This window comes from Schistocerca piceifrons, chromosome 2, assembly GCF_021461385.2.
Source record: "Schistocerca piceifrons isolate TAMUIC-IGC-003096 chromosome 2, iqSchPice1.1, whole genome shotgun sequence".
Classification (NCBI taxonomy): Eukaryota; Metazoa; Arthropoda; class Insecta; order Orthoptera; family Acrididae; genus Schistocerca; species Schistocerca piceifrons.
In genome coordinates this window covers 583,934,768-583,953,315 of record NC_060139.1, presented here as the reverse complement: position 1 = coordinate 583,953,315, position 18,548 = coordinate 583,934,768, and the positions used below count along the sequence as shown (strand labels likewise).

The following is an 18,548-nucleotide window of genomic DNA, read 5'->3' as shown; positions in this document are numbered from 1 at the left end:
CAGCAAAGATAATACTCAGAACAAGGAATCAGCGATCATAAAGCGGTTACTGCATCGATGATATCAGCTGTAAATAGAAATATTTAAAAAGTTAGGAAGATTTTTCTGTTTAGCAAAAGTGACAAAAAACAGATTTCAGAGTACTTGACGGCTCAACACAAAAGTTTTGTCTCAAGTACAGATTGTGTTGAGGATCAGTGGACAAAGTTCAAAACCATCGTACAATATGCATTAGATGAGTATGTGCTAAGCAAGATTGAAAGAGATGGAAAAGAGCCACCGTGGTTGTAACAATGGAAAATTGTACTGAAATGCAGGAGGATCTGCAACGAATTGACGCATGGTGCAGGGAATGGCAATTGAATCTCAATATAGACAAGTGTAATGTGCTGCGAATACATAGAAAGATAGATCCCATATTATTTAGCTACAAAATAGCAGGTCAACAAGTGGAAGCAGTTAATTCTATAAATTATCTGGGAGTACGCATTAGGAGTGATTTAAAATGGAATGATCGTATAAAGTTGATCGTTGGTAAAGCAGATGCCAGACTGAGATTCATTGGAAGAATCCTAAGGAAATGCAATCCGAAAACAAAGGAAGTAGGTTACAGTACGCTTGTTCGCCCACTGCTTGAATACTGCTCAGCAGTGTGGGATCCATACCAGATAAGGCCGATAGAAGAGATAGAGATGATCCAACGGAGAGCAGCGCGCTTCGTTACAGGATCATTTAGTAATCGCGAAAGCGTTACGGAGATGACAGATAAACTCCAGTGGAAGACTCTGCAAGAGGGACGCTCAGTGGTTCGGTACGGGCTTTTGTTGAAGTTTCGAGAACATACCGAGCAGTCAAGCAGTATATTGCTCCCTCCTACGTATATCTCGCGAAGAGACCATGAGGTTAAAATCAGAGAGATTAGAGCCCACACAGAGGCATACCGACAATCTTTCTTTCCACGAACAATACGATACTAGAATAGAAGGGAGAACCGATAGAGGTACTCAAAGTTCCCTCTGCCACAGACCGTCAGGTGGCTTGCGGAGTATGTACGTAGATGTATATGTAGATGTAGATAAGCGCCGCTGCTGCCGCTCACAGGCAGGAAAGATGGCAACTCTGTGACACCAGTAATTGAAATTAACACAAGGAGGTGGTAGTACAGTAAAAACACGATGTCAAATGAGATATGACATGAACACGAGCCACGCACGGCTCACAAATAACCGCCTGCATTAATAGAATTGTGGACTGCCCCATTCATCTGCTGTCCGCTGTAGTGTACAGTGAGACATCATGACCTCACGTTGCCTAATCACTAGAGCCCTAGTCTGTTTGCAACCCATTATATAATAATAGTGTATACAGGGCATCCCAGAAACGATGTGACGAACTTCGTGGGACTGTAAACGGTGTGTTGAATACAAATGGAAGATAGGATCCCGTGTCCAGAACCAACGAGGCTCCAGAGCGTCGAAGTCATAGTCACCGAAGCCTGCCAAAAGGACACCCCTTCGGCAGCAGACGTGACAGTACGCTGACGGATCCTAGGCAGAACGTTTTCATTGTTATTTGTGATAGTGACTGATTGCCACGATCGCAGTGGGGAAGATGGCGCTAACTGCTGTGTAGAAAGATCTTGTCTCCTACGTTTGCTATGCGCTGTTGCCTTGGTGTATGATGGTATAGGACACGGGTTTCTGTCCGCAGGTTATTTTTCTCCTGGAAGCCCCTGAAATCGCCACTGTTTTTCGATACAGGAGAAAAATAAATTTCAGATGGGGACCCGTGTCTGAATTCGTCATCGAACATAAAATCCGTATTAATAGGAGACAAGGCCTGTCTAATCAGAAGCTAGCTCCATGTTTTCCAGTGGTGATTGTGGCAATCAGTCGCGATCAGTGAATAACAAACAACGATGCGAGACGTACCGCCTACGGTCTGTCAGCGTACAGAGTCACGTTTGCTGCCGAAGAGTTGACTTAGCGGCAGTTGCGGACACTTATCACTCCTATGTTCTGTAACGCCGTTAAATGATGTTTACGCTCACGGGTTCCTGTCCTCGTCTTATTCCTCAAGATACCCTCTACAGCCCCTCGAACTTCGTCGCACCATTTCGACAACCTGTACATTCGCTGGAAATTTTTTGGTGTGCGAGGCGTACTTCCATTCTAATGCGCATTATTTATTTTTTCGTTCCATTCGTATATGCAGCCCAGGGAAACGATTTCCTGAATGTTTTCGTACGCTCTATTATGTAATTTTATCTTCGGGATCGCATCGGGAGCGATATGTTAAGGTCTGCAGTATGTTGCCAGATTCCTCACGCCATACTCAGTGGTTCTTGAGTTTTTGCAGGCAGGCTGTTGCCGAATAGTTGACGTCTTTCTTCAAGCGTCAGCCATTTCAGACTTTTCAACTTTTCCGCAATTCAAACAGGTCTCAACATTCGTGCTGCCATTCTTTGTATACGTTCAATATCCTCTCTTACTCTTGTTCGATATGAATATTACACACTTAAGCAAAACATAGGATGGATAACCCCTGATAGCCACGAGTGCTAACGCCCCCGCTTCATGGACTAACGACGAGTGCTGATCATGCGGTCAGCCTGGAAGTGGTTTAAGGCAGTGTCCTGCGTTGTCTAGGCAAATACTAGACTGGTGCCCACCGTCCAGCCTCAGATACACACTACGCTAACACTTAGAGAACGTTATAACCCTTGACCATGTGGGTGTAGACCAGATACCGACAGGTGGAGCATACAGATTCATTCCCGTGATGAAATGGCGCAAGCATTGCTGGCGTCAGGAAGAGAATCCGGCCACCAAATGCCACAAACACTGTCACAGCCTACATATAAAGGTGCAGACCACTAAGAGAAACGGGAAATGCAAAAAAGGGAAAGGAAGAAGATCGCGGGAGTGTTTTGTAAACAAACTTCCTTTGTAAGCTGTATTTTTCCAGTACACTACCAATGAAACGAAGTCTGCCGCAGGTTTTACCTGCAACTTAGCCTATATAATCATTCTACTTCATATCATTAAAAATTTTTACACCTAGTTATTTATATCAGTTGGGTGGCTCCAATTGTAATTCACGGTCCAGACACATTATGTAAGCACAGCCTACGTTCGACATCAACGTGCAATAATCACAGACAGCAGGTGCCAGCACTAGCAGTGGAGGGTATATAAAGCGAGCTGGAGCGACGCTGAAAACAGTGCAGTCGTTGTCGTATCACGGAAATGGAGCGATTCCACAAAGATATAATAATTTGTTTTCAAGCCAAGGGTGGAAGTTTACGAAACGGCTAAGTTTGCAAACTGTTCGTGTGCCGCCGTGGTTAAAATAAACCTTTAATGGGAAAATGGTGCTATCAAAACGGCGCCGAGGCATCTGTAATGCACCACGGTCCATTGATGACAAGGGTGAACGACGGCTGCGAGATGTGTACGGGCGAGAAGACGTACAGCTTTTGATCAACTGACCGTCCAGATGAACCAAGGGACTGCCAACAGCGTCTCCTCAATGGCCGTTGAGCGAACGTTGCTGCATGTGGACCTCCACAGCAGGCGCCTTGTTAGGGTTTGGGGAGTATTTTTGTGGCATTCACTGGATACTATTGTCATTCTGGATGGCCCAACGGATCAGCACAAGTATGTATCTATCCTTGGGAACCACGTGCACCCCTACATGCAGTTTGTTTTTTCTCGCCATCTACCAGCAGGACTATGCAACGTGACGCACAGTTCGCAGTGTACGTGCTTGGTTCGTAGAGCACCTTGATGAGTTTACCGTACTCCACTCGCCACCAAACTCCCCGGATTTAAAACCAATCAAGAATCTGTGACACCATTTCGATCAGGCTGTTCTCGACATGGATCTTCAACCGAGAATTCTAACGCAGCTGGCCACGATACTTCAATCATCATGGCTCCCCAACCCTGTCATTGCCTTCCAAAACCTCATTGACTGTCTTCTTGCACATCTCGCAGCAGTAGTTATTCAGGCTTTTGAAAAGTGACTAGACAGTGTAGTAGTGGTATGATTCTAAATTCTTGCTCGTTATGAAGTGCAAAATTTTTCATTTATGAACGTTTAATGAAAGTTGCCAATATTTGCACCATTTAAGCCATAACTGCATTCGTGGCGTAATTTATTACAAGTGCCATTCTTTGTTTACAGTTCCGTTTCGATTGCAATGTTTCCAATCCGCTTTTATCTTAGTACCGGCTGTGCTCTTGCATTGTGCAGGCACATGTTACCCAGTGACCAATATTTCCGTCGGTACTTATCAGATTGTGTGGAAATCCACCTCACGAAACTATGAACGTCACTATTCTTATCTGTCATCACAAATTGTTTTTCGTTGTTTTAGACAGAATGGAGCGGCATTTGAACGATGATCAGATTTTAGAGTTACTGTTGGCTAGTGAAGACTGCTGACTCACTGGATAAACCAGATTCCTTTCAAAATGCAACCGAGCTTGGTGTTGATGAAACAAAAATGTTTCCGAAGAAAACAAAAAAATAGTAAGACAGTTCACCTATTTTTATGGAAAAACAGTTATAAATTAGAATAACAAAATAATACATTGTATTTTTATAAGATAACTTGACGTGGTATTAATTAAAGCAAATATCAAAGACGGTCAAATCAATTGCAGAACTTTTTCTATGATCGTGTAGACTGCAAAAAGTTTGAAAATGATAGCAGAGTCAACGAATCTGTAGTGCAAGTCCAAAGCAGGACCTAGTCAGCCAAAAAAAGTCATAGGCGGCGTGATGCTACATATGTCCATGCCTTAAAGATACAAACGCTACCAAAACATGCTCTTAGTGTCAAAAACACGTGTGGAAAATGCATTCCATTGACAAAATGGTACGTCTTGACTGTGATGAATGAAAATAAGTGCTTAGTTGATTCGTTCATGTACCTATTGTCTTTTTTATTGAAAGTCACTGCTAATTTTTTCTCTATATTTTACTTCATTTATCGTTATTTGATCTCAAAACATATTTCTGAACATCGTTGAAGAAGATTTTGTTTGTTTTCTAAGCTGATTCCAAAAACTCTGTTTAAGAGGTCAATGTTAATGAAAGAGCCTTAGTTGTTGGTAAAACCATGTTTTCTGTTTTAATAAATGTTTAATTTTTCATAAACAGAAGCTGTTCTTTTACTGATTCTTTAACAACAGTTCAAAGAAACGTAGAAGTAAATAAGTTTCAAATATTTTAGTTTTTGCCGTCGAAAACTACCCCATGAGATTACTAAAGTCAGTCTAAACAGCGAGATTTTTTCCTGGTCCTTATCCCGTATCTTCGCGGGGTCGGCATGTTAATATGGATTTGGTGGCGTTAGTGGTATAGGTAGCCCGATGTCCTTCTGTCCCCACCCCTCTGGACAGAAATTCTCTATCCCGTCTGTTTGCGTTTAGTGTTATCCATATCAAAATTTTAAAAAAACTTTGTGAATCGTGTGAATCAGGCGGGACGAGGCTACCATCCCCGTATTGACCTGGTGGGATGTGGGAAACCGCCTAAAAACCGTACAGACCCTCGTGGTTTATCCACGGGGCGGATTCGATACTGGGCCGGCACGCCTACCCGGGTCGCGGTAGCGGCGTGCTAATGTGCACTGCTGTCCGAGTGAATCTAAAACCTTCTGAAGATCTGATTGAATATTTGTGTAGCTTTTTTTTAGAATCTACTTCATTGTGGATAACCGAGACATCTGCAAAAAAACTGAGGTTTGTCTTAGCTTAGTATTACCAGCCAACTCATGACTACCGTCAAGAGATGCTGATAAAATTTCTTTAATTAACAATCAGTTTCGGCCCGCGGATCTTCATCATCTAGTTCAAAAACATTTACGACATCATACTAGGCGATATAAAATCATTGATGTCAGATAAATTCGTCACGGTTGTCACACAGTAATATAAATTGTTACTTTAACATGAACAGCAAGAGTCCCCACAATTTTCTGGGATGCGGTTGAAGTTACTTTCACATCTGTCGATGACTGCATCTAAGATAACACGCTGCGTCCTCCCTATCAAGTAAACCTTAAAGTAGACAGAAACTTAGGTTTGGTACCCCAAAAGAATGCACTGTCATTGGTATGGTGCTAATTCGACACCATTAGTCCGGGGAAACTGAAGAGAAGTTGGAAACAAGATAAGCATACGATTGCGGCGGTGTACTCACTTGACGGAGACGACATTGGTGTCGCTGAGCCCTGAAATGTTGATGTCGGAGAGCGACATACGCAGAGACACGTTGCCGCTGCCCTCGTCCACCTCTACGAAGTCCACGTGTAGAGGGTCCGTCTCCGGCACCCCCAGCGACGGCGAGCCTAAACACAAGCAGAATAACTAGCTTAGAAACGTCAACTGGTTGTGAATTATGACGACTCTGTTGCGGGGAGAATTTATCCAGGACTCTCCTAATCGGCAACATGCGGGAGCAACAGGCAGGCAAGGAAAAATCGATACTGATAGGAAGAATCAATCACAGGGAGCAAATTGTGTGTCGTCACGTTGGAAGTGCGCCGAAGGAAAGGTACGACTGTGTAAACTTGCTATATCTGATGTTGACGTTCACTATTTGTAACCGCCTAGACTGACATGCTGCGCACTATTGCAAACGATTTCCTTCCAGTATGAAGCTCAGATGTGTATGCAGAAGCATCGCAATCACCTTATTCGTATCTACCGTTAAAACCCAAAAGAAGCGAATCGGTCTCTCTGCGCGAGTGGCCGTCTAACTGCATGGCGTTGTCTACCTTCACGTGACACTTGTAGTCTGCGTCCAACTACCAATGTACGTTTTTACGTGTAGTGTGTGTTGGAATTGAGACGTGTGAATTTTGGGAAAAACTACGTGCATATCTAAAGGATAGGGTAGTAGTAAATGGAGTTGGTGTATTCGCCGCAATAGACAACGAACTTGAATCCACCAAGAAGGAAATTGAAGCTGCGTGCGAAGTTGTCTGGTAAGACTCAGTATCAAAAGTGGGCATAAACTTGTTATCAGGTCCTTTCATCGACGACCACTCACCTCAGATGTAAGAGAAAACTTTAGGGATAACCTTGTAAGTAGGCTGTTTAGGTTTTTATGTTGGTAACGCCACATAGCGTTCTGTATGAAAATCACTGGCTGTGCTGTTTGCAGTCTGTGGCTGGTTGGCATTGTTGCAATATTCGCTATTGTAGTGGTGGGCAGTTGGATATGGACAGCGTGTAGCGTTGTGCAGTTGGAGGTGAGCCGCCAGCAGTGGTGGATGTGGGGAGAGAGATGGCAGGGTTTTGAGAGCGGATGATCTGGACGTGTGTCCATCAGAGGGAGCAAATTTGTAAGAATGGATGTCATGAACTGATATATATTATGATTTTGAACACTATTAAGGTAAATACATTGTTTGTTCTCTATTAAAATCTTTCATTTGCTAAGTATGCCTATCAGTAGTTAGTGCCTTCAGTAGTTAGAATCTTTCATTTAGCTGGCAGTATTGGCGCTCGCTGTATTGCAGTAGTTCGAGTAACGAAGATTTTTGTGAGGTAAGTGATTCATGAAAGGTATAGGTTACTGTTAGTCACGGCCATTCTTTTGTAGGGATTATTGAAAGTAAGATTGCGTTGCGCTAAAAATATTGTGTGTCAGTTTACTGTTGATCAGAATAAGTAAAGAGAGAAATGTCTGAGTACGTTCAGTTCTGCTCGGCTGTTTGAAAATCAAATAATGTAAGAGGTTTATCAGCACAGTAATTCATTAATTTTTCTAAGGGAAGGTTTCAACCTATTTCCGCTTGTCCCTAAGTTCCACAGTCATGCTGTCATCATAAAAGGGGACTTCAATCATCTGACAGTCAATTGGGAAAATACAGTTTTGTATGTGGTGGACCTGACAAGAGGTCCTGTGAAACATTACTGATAACTTCATAGAACAGATTGTTTGGAAACCCACTCTTAATGGGCGTATGTTATTCTTATAGCAACAAACAGACCCGACCTCTTTGAGGATGTCCACAGTAAAACTGGTATCAGTGACATGAGGAAGCTGTAACAATAGTGACTGCAAAAGTAAAAAGGATTTGTATGTTCAGCAAACTAGATACAGAGGCACTAGTGTCCGGTTTCAATAAGGAACTCGAAACGTTTAGCACCGAAGAACAGCTTCTAGAGGAAGGTTGGCTCAGTTTTAGTAGAATAGTTGACGATGCACTGGATAGATACGTTCCTAATAGAAGAGTTCATGATTTCAGGGATCCTCCATGATATACAGTCACTGTAAAGAAACTTCTAATATACAGGACTACAACATTATAAGTGTAAAACAAAGCATAGGACTGTAGATAAGCTTAATGAAAAACTGTGTAGAGGGCAGAGCCAGAAGTATTCAACGACTACTGTAGCAGAATATTATAAAGAATCTCTCACAAACGTCAAGGAATTTCTACTAATATGTGAAAGCTGTAGCGGTACCAAAGTTAGTGTCGAGAGGCTATGGACGAGACAGGAACTGAAATTGAGGAGCAGAAATGCATAATTTCATTTTCAAATTTTTCTGTACAGAGAAAAATACAGGGGTATTGCCCAAATTTCATTCTCGTACCACAAGAAAGGTGCGTGATACAGATATTTGTGTCAGCGGTGTTGAGAAACAGCTTAAATCTTTAAAGTAGAAGCCGGCCAATGTGCCCGAGCGGTTCTAGGTGCTTCAGTCCGGAACCGGACTGCTGTTACGGTCCCAGGTTCGAATCCTGTCTCGGGGATGGATGTGTGTGATGTCCTTAGGTTAGTTAGGTTTAACTAGTTCTAATTCTAGGGGACTGATGACCTCAGAAGTTAAGTCTCATAGTGCTTAGAGTCATTTGAACCATTTGAGCTGGAAATAGTCGAAACGTTCTCCAGGAATCTCGGCAAGGAGTAGTAGAACGAAGCTCCTGGGCCAGATGGAATCACTGTCAGACACTATACAGAGTTAGAGGCTGAGTTAGTTCCTCACTGGCTGGAAGATACCACAGATCACACTTGACCACAAGAAGGGTAGCGGAGTGATCAGTTAAGCTACTGTCAAATATCCTTAACATCTATGTGTTGTAGAATCTTAGGATATATTGTGAGCTCAAACGTAACGAGGTACCTCGAACAAAATGATCTCCTAAATGGCACCAAACGTGGATTCCGGCAACATTGATTATGTGTAACCCATCTCGAACTTTCCTCACACGATATTCTGGAAACTATATTCCAAGGCAGTCAGTCAGATGCGGCATATATTAATTCCCCAAAAGCGTTTGACTCAGAACCACAACTACGCTTATTATCGAAAGGCAGATAAGATGAGGTATCAAGAGAGATTTGTGAATGTTTTGAGAATTTCTTGATAGGCAGAAAGCAAGTTTCCTTCGGTGGAGAGTCATCGACAGATGTAAAAATAACACCAGGTCTTCTTCAGGAACGTATAATGGGGCCCTTGCTGTTCACGTTGTACGTTATTAACTTCGCAGACGATATTAATAGCGAAACTTCCTACGAGATTAAAACTGTGTGCCGGACTGGGACTCGAACCCGGGACGTTTGACTTTCGCCAACAAGTGCTCTACTAACTGACCTACCCGAGCATGACTCACGACCCGTCCTCGCAGTTTTGCTTCCATTTGTGTCTCATTTCCTAACTTCCAAACGCACATTCAACTGCGGAGTGAAAATTTCATTCTGGAATATTAGTAGTAATCTCACAAATTTCACAGATGATGCAGTTATCAATAGTGAAGTCCATCCGAAACCAGTTGCACTAGTATTCAGTCGGATTGTGACAAGATTTCAAAGTGGTGCAGCAGTGTATTGCAGCAGGATAAAGAAAACGTGTGATGGCACTACAACAAAAACCCCATGGATAATAATGCATTTCAAAATTTGTAATACAGAAAGGAATGCACACTGAGTTAAAAAATCACACATTAACTGCGTATCATATAACTTTCTGTTTTAATATAACGTATACGTTAGTCCGATGGATAGATATCATGAAGATGGTGGATGAAGATCGAAATTATCCATAATAAAAGATAATCATACAGCTTTGTGTTCAATATAATTTTCTACAAAATCCCACTTTATATTTGTAACGACATGCCAGATGAAAACTATGCGTTGGACTGGGATTTTGCAGCCGACTACATCTACATCTACATTACTACCTTGCAGTTAGTACTTGTCATCACACGGTTTTAATCTATGAACAATTATGAAATCCTAACTCCATCATTAGCTGTGCATTGCCAAGAAGGACGAGTTGCTGACTGGTGACACCAGAAATTAGAAAGGGACCAGTTTTAATCTGTCACCAACTTTCATAAGAACGTGCCGTCTGCAGTAGAGTGTAAGATTCATCATAGCTATGTAAAACGGCGTGACATTTCAACATGGCCGCGAAAAGATGACGACGACAAGTTTAATTGCCGAAAGATGTTCACCTTGGCACTCAGCAGGTAGTGACAAAGACTTACTTGTCATGGTCCACATGGCTTCAACGTGACTGGTTTTTCGTTGTGAATTCCGCGTTCACTTAGCGTCCATTAGTGGAAGAGGTAGCTGGTGTGTGGGAGAATTTTTTTGTTATACCTCACAGACAAGAAAGCGATCTCTGATTTACCTCTCACAGGCGCAGTTTTGTTTTAGAAATGCCAGAATGGCATAGGAGTGACAGTGTTAAAATGATTCTCAGTCTTCAAGAATATTTGAGAACTGGCTGTTCCTTTCTCCATCACAACGCACAGAACCTTGTAGACTTACAGTCGTAACAGTTCTGTTAATAGTGGCATGTGAAAGAGTAGTTGAAAGCACACACACAACCAGGATAACGTCTAGCTGTCGAAAAATGCACAGCGTGGAAGAGACAGTAGTGAGCTGTTCGTTGTCATTACTGTCTTCAGCATTTCATAAAGAGCAAAAATTTCAAATCAGAAACGCCTCCAGCCTTGCATATTTCCAATTTTATTTTAGTTTTGCTATAAGTTTCGGTATTACACTACGCCATCTTGAGGCCCTCTGAACGACGTATAGGAAGAATCCCATCTCTAGTACAATGGAACTAGGGAGCAGCATACGCTCAAACAGGTCAAAAGAATCGTTGATCGCTCTGGTTTGAATGTTTGTCTAACAGTCTGCAGTTGATGAACGAATGGATTCTCGTATGCCGGTCCCTATTTCGATTGTACTAGAGGTGGGATTCTTCCTAAACGTCGGTCGGAGAGCCTCAAGATAGCGCAGTGCAATGCAGGAAATAGGAGCAAAAATAAAATAAAACTGGAAATACAGATGGCTGAAGGTGTTTTTGATTTGACACTTTACATTGAATAGTCGAGGTCCCGCAACCATTCTGTGCAAAAATGAACTTACAGAGACATAAAAAGTAAAGTTCAAAATATGGATAATATTCGTTACCTGTTTTTATATTCCGTATGAGGGTGTTTATGGAGTCCTTGATGCATGTATTCAAGACTGGATCACTGCGGTGACATATCTTCAGGTAAGGCGGAGCTGAAACATTAAAACATACACCTAAACATTCACTACCTACAAACAAAATGCACATAAATTTTCACAGTGTACAAACATAATTTCCTGAGAAAAGACGAGACATTCACATCAAAGCTACCAGGAAGGCAGTGATTGATTTAAAATCCGCTGTTCGTATAATAAAATCAGAAAATTTCATTTCTAAGGCTCAAATAAAATTCGAAAACTTGTGAACTAACAATTACGAAAACTGACATGCCAGGAAGGATATATATGACTTCTACAAAATTTATGCCATACATTAGATACGCAGAAGATCAGATACGCAACTGTATTTTATTCCTGACTAGCAGTTCAGTTTGATGTGAATCCGCCTCGGGTTAGCGTCGCAACTTGTGAACGCTTGGGTATGGTATCAAAAAGGATCTGGACGTATTCACGGGGAATTTCCTTCGGCACTGTTTCTGTATGATCCACAAAGCACCTACAGTTGTTTCTTTAGGTCTGCGACGATATGTTGTGTGGCACTTAGCCACCATATTGCAGATATATTCAATGGGCCAAACGTCACGCAGAAGTGCAGGTCAGGAGAGCAATGGTGTCCGTCCTTCTTCGAAGCTGTGTTGCTATTTTCTCGCCACAGATGGGCAGGATTTATTTTGCTGAAGTACATGGCTGGAAATGGAAAGTGTTACACCATCAAAAACGTGACTGAACACTACCAAACTAACACTCCAGTATTTCCAAGTAAGTTGGATACCTTGATTAAAATTTCATACTCATACGAGATTATTTTCAGTACAGAAAGAAAATCATTCCTATATATGATGAATGGTGTGAGTACACCATGGCTATTTGTTCAACGTTCCTGGTCAACCTAGCATGCTGACAGTACGCATACTTGCAGCTAATAGCTCTTTCGTGGTTTGAGGAAGCTTGAATGACTCCCACAGATCACACAGACTGTAGTGGAATGTCTCCAGAACGAGTGGTGACGATATAGGTTCAGAATAGTGGGGCAAGGAGAAAAGTCATAGATCCTTGTAGAAGGACTGCACTACGAGAAGGTCGAAGGATTGTTCGACTGGCTCTGACGAATTGAGGCATGACAGACAGCAGCTGATATTCTGGCAGAGGTTACAGGCAGAGGGTCACCACGAAACTCATTGCTGGAAGCTGGATTCAGATCTCACGTTTCAATGGCTCGTTAAGCGCTGACACCATACCGCATACTGTAGAGCCAGAGTCACTTAGGACGTCAAGTGGCATTCTGTGGTGTTCAGTGATGACTCTCGTCTCTGTTTGTAGCGGGCATAACGATGCCAACGTCTCCACAGACGACCTGGCGGAAACAACGATTCTTGAGACTCACACGTATTCAGCTCTTGGAACCATGATATGGGTACTGGTTTGGTAGTTGTAGAATGGAGGTTGAGTGCTCGCCAGTATCTGGCAGGAATGGTGGATTCTGTTGTCATGTCCTTCACGACCAGGGCGCCTAATGGCATATTCCATTGGAACAATGCAAGACCCTACATTGTAGTTCGCATCTCAAGTACCTTGATGAATCTATGGATTACTGACTGGCCTCCCAGTCCCCTGATTTGCGACCCATGTATCACCCCTCAGATGCGATGGAAAGACGTATACTTCCATACCAATCTTCATCTAGCAGTGTTATGAATTGACACAGCGTATGTGAATGAGAAGAAATTCCTCAAGGTGACATTCGGAGGCTGTTTACTTCCATGCCACAACGACAAGAGTGTATTCCTGTCATGGTGATCATGCCTCTTACTAATGCTGATGAAGCATATCAGTTCAGAATCGAGCCAAGGTTAACCATTTAGTACTCCTGAGGTGATGATCTGTTCCACAAAGTAGGATCAATATCGGAATGGTGCTTTATTGTCTACAATTTTCGGTAGTGTATGTCGTGTGGAATTCCATAAAGAACAGACAATACTTTCGGCTCAAAAATCTACGCGTTGCTGTAATCGCTCTCACTTTTTCCTTCTCGATTGCATGTTGTACTATGGCGTGCAAACGGTCACACTTGGCATTTGTCCACCAACCCACTCGATAATGTAAGATGCTAGATTTTCACCACGATAGCATCTAACACGTATGTAACCATAACAACAGATCATGTCGAAGTTAGAATTGCAGTATGTTGATAAATATTACTTTCGGAATGTCTAGTCAAAACTGAATAAAACACAGGTTTTGTGGGATGTGCTTTTTGTTTTTATTTTCTGCGAGGCATCTGAAATGGCAGATTTTGTGATGTTGATCTGCACGTTGTATTCTAGTTCCTTTGTTGCAGATGTTCTTCTCCTGATAGCTGTCATTTAAAATTTCGTTTTCTCACGTCGCAACGATCTTAACTGAACATACGTCTTGACGTTATTTTTTCCAGAACATAACATCAGAACCTTCCTTCAATTCCTAGAGTTGTGAAGTGTGAAAACGAAATTTCAAATAGCGGTTATCAGAAGAAGAACAGCTGTAACAAAGGAACCAAAACACAACATGCAGATCAATATCTACGAAATCTGCCACTGAAGATGCTTTGCAAAGAATAATGTGAAACGCGTATGGCATAAAAATTGTTTTATTCAGTTGTGATTTGACAATCCCAAAGTAATAATTACCAACATACCGTAATATAATATACTGCTGAGAACGACAGGACTAAAAAAATTGACGGTGACGTAAGAATCATCCGAAAAGAGTGCTGTTTCCAGCAAGTTTAAAGAACATGGCGCACCATCGTAAGTTAAAGCGTTAATACGGGTTAGTTCAACGGTGTTCTTATCCTGACAGTGGATGAAATTATCGTTGCCAGAATTCAGTCGTTAAGGGGAACAGAAGTGGTAACATAAAGTCCCTGGTCACCTATTTGAATTCCATACCTCTCTCTGTTGCTGGTGATCCATCCGTCGCACGGAAGTGTTTTTGAGCTATGCCCTCGGTTATCTTCGAAACGAGTACACTTTGTGTTGGCACATGGTTTCGTCCTCTTCTTTTCTTTCATTTCCATAACCATCCAAAAAACTCAAAGACCACACTGCACATGCAGATCATAGTCATTTATGGTGTAAATTACCGGAGAGTTTGCTCATTACGTCATACAAACATCCGTAAAAATGAATAGTTAAGGAACAAACGAATGAAAAGCAGTAGCCATGCTTTTTAAAACGTACTTTCACATTTTTACGAAAAACAGCTCCATCCAAAATGCCATGCAGTTGAAATTCTGCGTTACTAGCAATACAGAACACAGTAAATTTAAATGCCATACTACGAATATATTCAGTTATCAAACGGTAGTCTGGAATGGGAAATCAAATAAACAGAATGAATTCCGTGGACAACGCCGAATCCTGTGGTGTCAGAGGCTTTACTGAAGACCATAGCCAGTGTAGATTAATATTTTGTTACAGGCAACTGTTTGGAAATTACAGGAAAGGGGTGAAATCCGCTAACGACATATTTGTTATTATTTTCGAAAAGCAACAATGTTTCTTTTGCAGGGTGAGTGTCTTACGTCACTCAAAGACATACTGTGGAGATGTTAAAAGCTAAACTTTTGACGCCCGCACTAAAATTATGTTTACTTGTTTATGTGTGTTGAAACGACCTGACAGACTGTGCTGCTTAAAATATTTTCCATCTCAGCTTATTTGAAATGGAAGAGTATGTTGGTAATATAGACGGTAACATATTAATTGCGTAAAGAATTCAACGACGTGGAAGTCATATTAAGTTTTAAACTTCGACCATCATACCATAGAGAAACATTTTCACAGAGAGAAATGATAGCTCACAGACATAAAGCAGTTTAAATCTTTGACGTCAATACACGTATTGGTTTCGAACATTATCCTTTCATTCCTGGGGCCAAGTAATACATCCTTCACGCCTATACACTTCGACGGTGTGTTAATCCATAAGTGGTAAATATTTTGAACAATCTTTTGAGAAAGTGTTTTCCTAATTTTTGATATTAGCCTGCAGCAGTTCTGCTTAGTGTGTCAGTAGCTTATCTTCACGGGATTTGCGTAGTTTATGGCCAAATAGTTTGGGCGCTCCCGTCTACTGGAAGGTACAGGTCCAGCTACCATTGTTACGTGGTGTTACACACTTATTTCAGCGCTTTATTTATGCCTAACCTTTCACAGAAATAAATGCGGGAAATGCAACGGTTTAGTATGGCTTGTACTAAAATAACAGTATCACGAATTCTATCATTGGTGCCTTAGTCTCATATATAGCATACTTGCTTTTCAAACGCAGACAATTTATAAATAGCTTAATAAGTCAACTTCGATGTTAAAAAATAAAGATACCCACGCAAAAACTGACTGTTCGTTTATTTTGTATAATACTACAGTAACCAGCCCTCTGGATATAAACTGCGGCTGATCGTGCATTGCTTTCTAGTATCAAATAAGAACTTAAATCTATAACTGTTACAATCTGGAGGAAACTACAGGTTATATTGGGTAGGTTTATGATACAAATTACTATGCCATAATTCACCAGAAACAAAAAAAGAGAACCACATACGAAAAAAGTATAAGACCAGTGACATCGTAGTTTAAAGTGATCGTGGTGTGAACAAACTTTCCCTCTCTTCGGGAAGTCGCAGTTATACAATGACTGTACCGAAGTCTTTTTCTGCGTAAATTTACTATCCACATTTTATACCGTTTTACGGTTGGGCTGTTGCTGTTATTTGTTACAACTCACGAGAGTTAGTACAACCATGTTATATTGTACCACATGAGCTACTTAGATCTTCGAATGAGTGGAACCCAGGAGAATTTCCATGTGTTGCCTCTAGACAGAGGCGATGTGGTGGTAGAGATGTCTTACAGGATCTCTTGCGAAGCAATGATTTTTAAAGTCACTGTTATTAAGGACAGCACAGTACCACCACTTCCTGCCCCCTCCTTATTTGCGAAATTTCTGTATTAATTTCTTTTTGCCATTAGAATTTGTACCTCCCTATGTCTTCGTCGAGCGCCACTGCCAGCGCAGCGAAGCGGTATTTCTTAAATGTCTTTCCAAAAAACGTCGTGTGGAATTAGTTGCTTACGTGTTCCGTAAGTCGCCTGCACGACATATCGTAATGATTCGAAAGACGTCTCTTTACAGTAGGTTAACTTAATACGCATTTAAATATTAATGCATGCTGAGCGTTTACACCTTAAGAGAAAATAAGTTTTATTTTAATAACAGAAGTTAATTCGTGAAACTTTTGCAGTAAATAAGCTACAGAACGAGTTGCGCAGAAGAACCTTTTGTTTGTTGAAGTTTGCTTACAAATTCAGCATTGCTGTCTATCAGGCATTTATCGTCATTGAGTACAGGACCAGTGATTTTGATATCAATATTATTCTCCACTCTCCCATGAAAAGTCTGTTTTAAGGAAGGCCATTTTTCTGCTAGCTGTGATTATGGGTGTCATTAGGCATTCCATCTTCTAATTCATTATTTACAAGAAATGTTAATAAGAGAAAACATATACTGTGATTCTTCAGTCGAAATACCCTACTGTTTAAACTGTTGTCTACAAAGTGATCATAGGTGAACACCACATATTATTGTCATCGTACACTTTTCCATTAGAAAGAATCTTTGGTAACATGAGTTGCGCGGAAAATATATATTTACGTGACGTTGTCGAACAGAAGTAAACAAAATATGTTAATGTACAGATTTGAGTTTCCCTTCAAGGCTTGCAGTGACAATAAGTGCAAAAGGGGGATAGGCTGCTGTTCAGGAAACACTAAAAGGAATTTATTCTTGAACTGAAATTCTCAACAGTATGTGAAACAATTTTTTATATCCTCTTTTGCTTCCTAACTATTTGTCATGCACTACTTATAATTTTGTGATTGGGACTGTACCCTTTGATGTGCAGTATTGAATGTGATACTTCAAAAAAATAGGGAATTATGTAGACAGTGGGAAGGAGAGAGGAAGAGAGAGCAAGAGCGAGAGAGAGAGAGAGAGAGAGAGAGAGAGAGAGAGAGATAGAGAGAGAGAGAATTTTCGGAAAATCAGCCAATTAGCACATGGACTACAATTTCCTCTTTAGCTGCACACTACACACCTATTTGAATTGATTGTAATAATTGTATCGTCTGTGAAAAGTACTCCATGGTATGTATTAAACGAAGGGCCGTTATAAGAATGAGAAGCAACTGTGAATCTAATATTGAACTGTTTGGAAGTCTGTTTCCCCTGTTAGAAAAAAAGGAATTACGTAGCGTTACTGAATTGTTAGCTATACCATTAATTCCATGAAATCTCTTTTCTTCTAACAAAATATTCTGAGTTATACAGTCAAATACCATGGATACGCATGAATGTTGTTGAGAAACAGATAACCGCAGCTTCATCTATGTATGTGTAAATGTTTTTTCATCTAGTTTGCCTGATGATCACAATCGAATACAGAATGCAAACTAGATAAAGATCGCCTAACAGTTGAGTTGTATGTGACATCAGTGTCCCAGGCATAGCACTGGCTTACAGGATACAAAACATTTCCCACTGCAAGCTGGTCACGCAAGGTTGTTGACAGACGAGTTGCCTACTTCAAGGCTTCCGTTCACGGTTGGTCCGCTCAATTTACAGACAAGGCCAGTCGCATGAATTACCAAAATCTTTTCCGCCAGCCACGTGGCTGCAAAAAAGTCGCCGACAAAGAGTTAGCATTGTCGTAGTTTCCACTGCGTTTCCGGGATGAGTGGACGGTTCTTTGAACAGCTGTTCTGTAATGAAACACAGCTAAGTGCTTCCGTGCACACATCGACATATATTTTCTGCTGAAACGGTAATTGCAAAAAAATTTTAAGAAGTTTAATACCGTACCGGAATACGTCTCGTACGATGTAGGAAATTATCAAATGAATAGCCTTTTTTGTCATGTTTATTTGGTGAAGTAAGAAATCCTGCACTGTGTTCTCTGTGCAAATGAACGTAATATAAGAGAGAGAAATG

At 41.2% G+C, this 18,548-nt stretch overlaps 1 protein-coding gene across 1 annotated transcript in view; it reads right to left on the bottom strand.

Moving 5' to 3' along the window:
• The window catches only part of LOC124777489 (protein takeout-like), a 139,210-nt gene that overhangs the window by 53,742 nt on the left and 66,920 nt on the right, over positions 1 to 18,548 (bottom strand). The window contains exons 2-3 of the mRNA XM_047252927.1: positions 11,457 to 11,552; positions 6,214 to 6,361 (exon numbers count right to left, since the gene is read on the bottom strand). Coding sequence (XP_047108883.1) covers positions 6,214 to 6,361; positions 11,457 to 11,552 — 244 coding nt within the window. The remainder of the gene's footprint in view (positions 1 to 6,213; positions 6,362 to 11,456; positions 11,553 to 18,548) is intronic.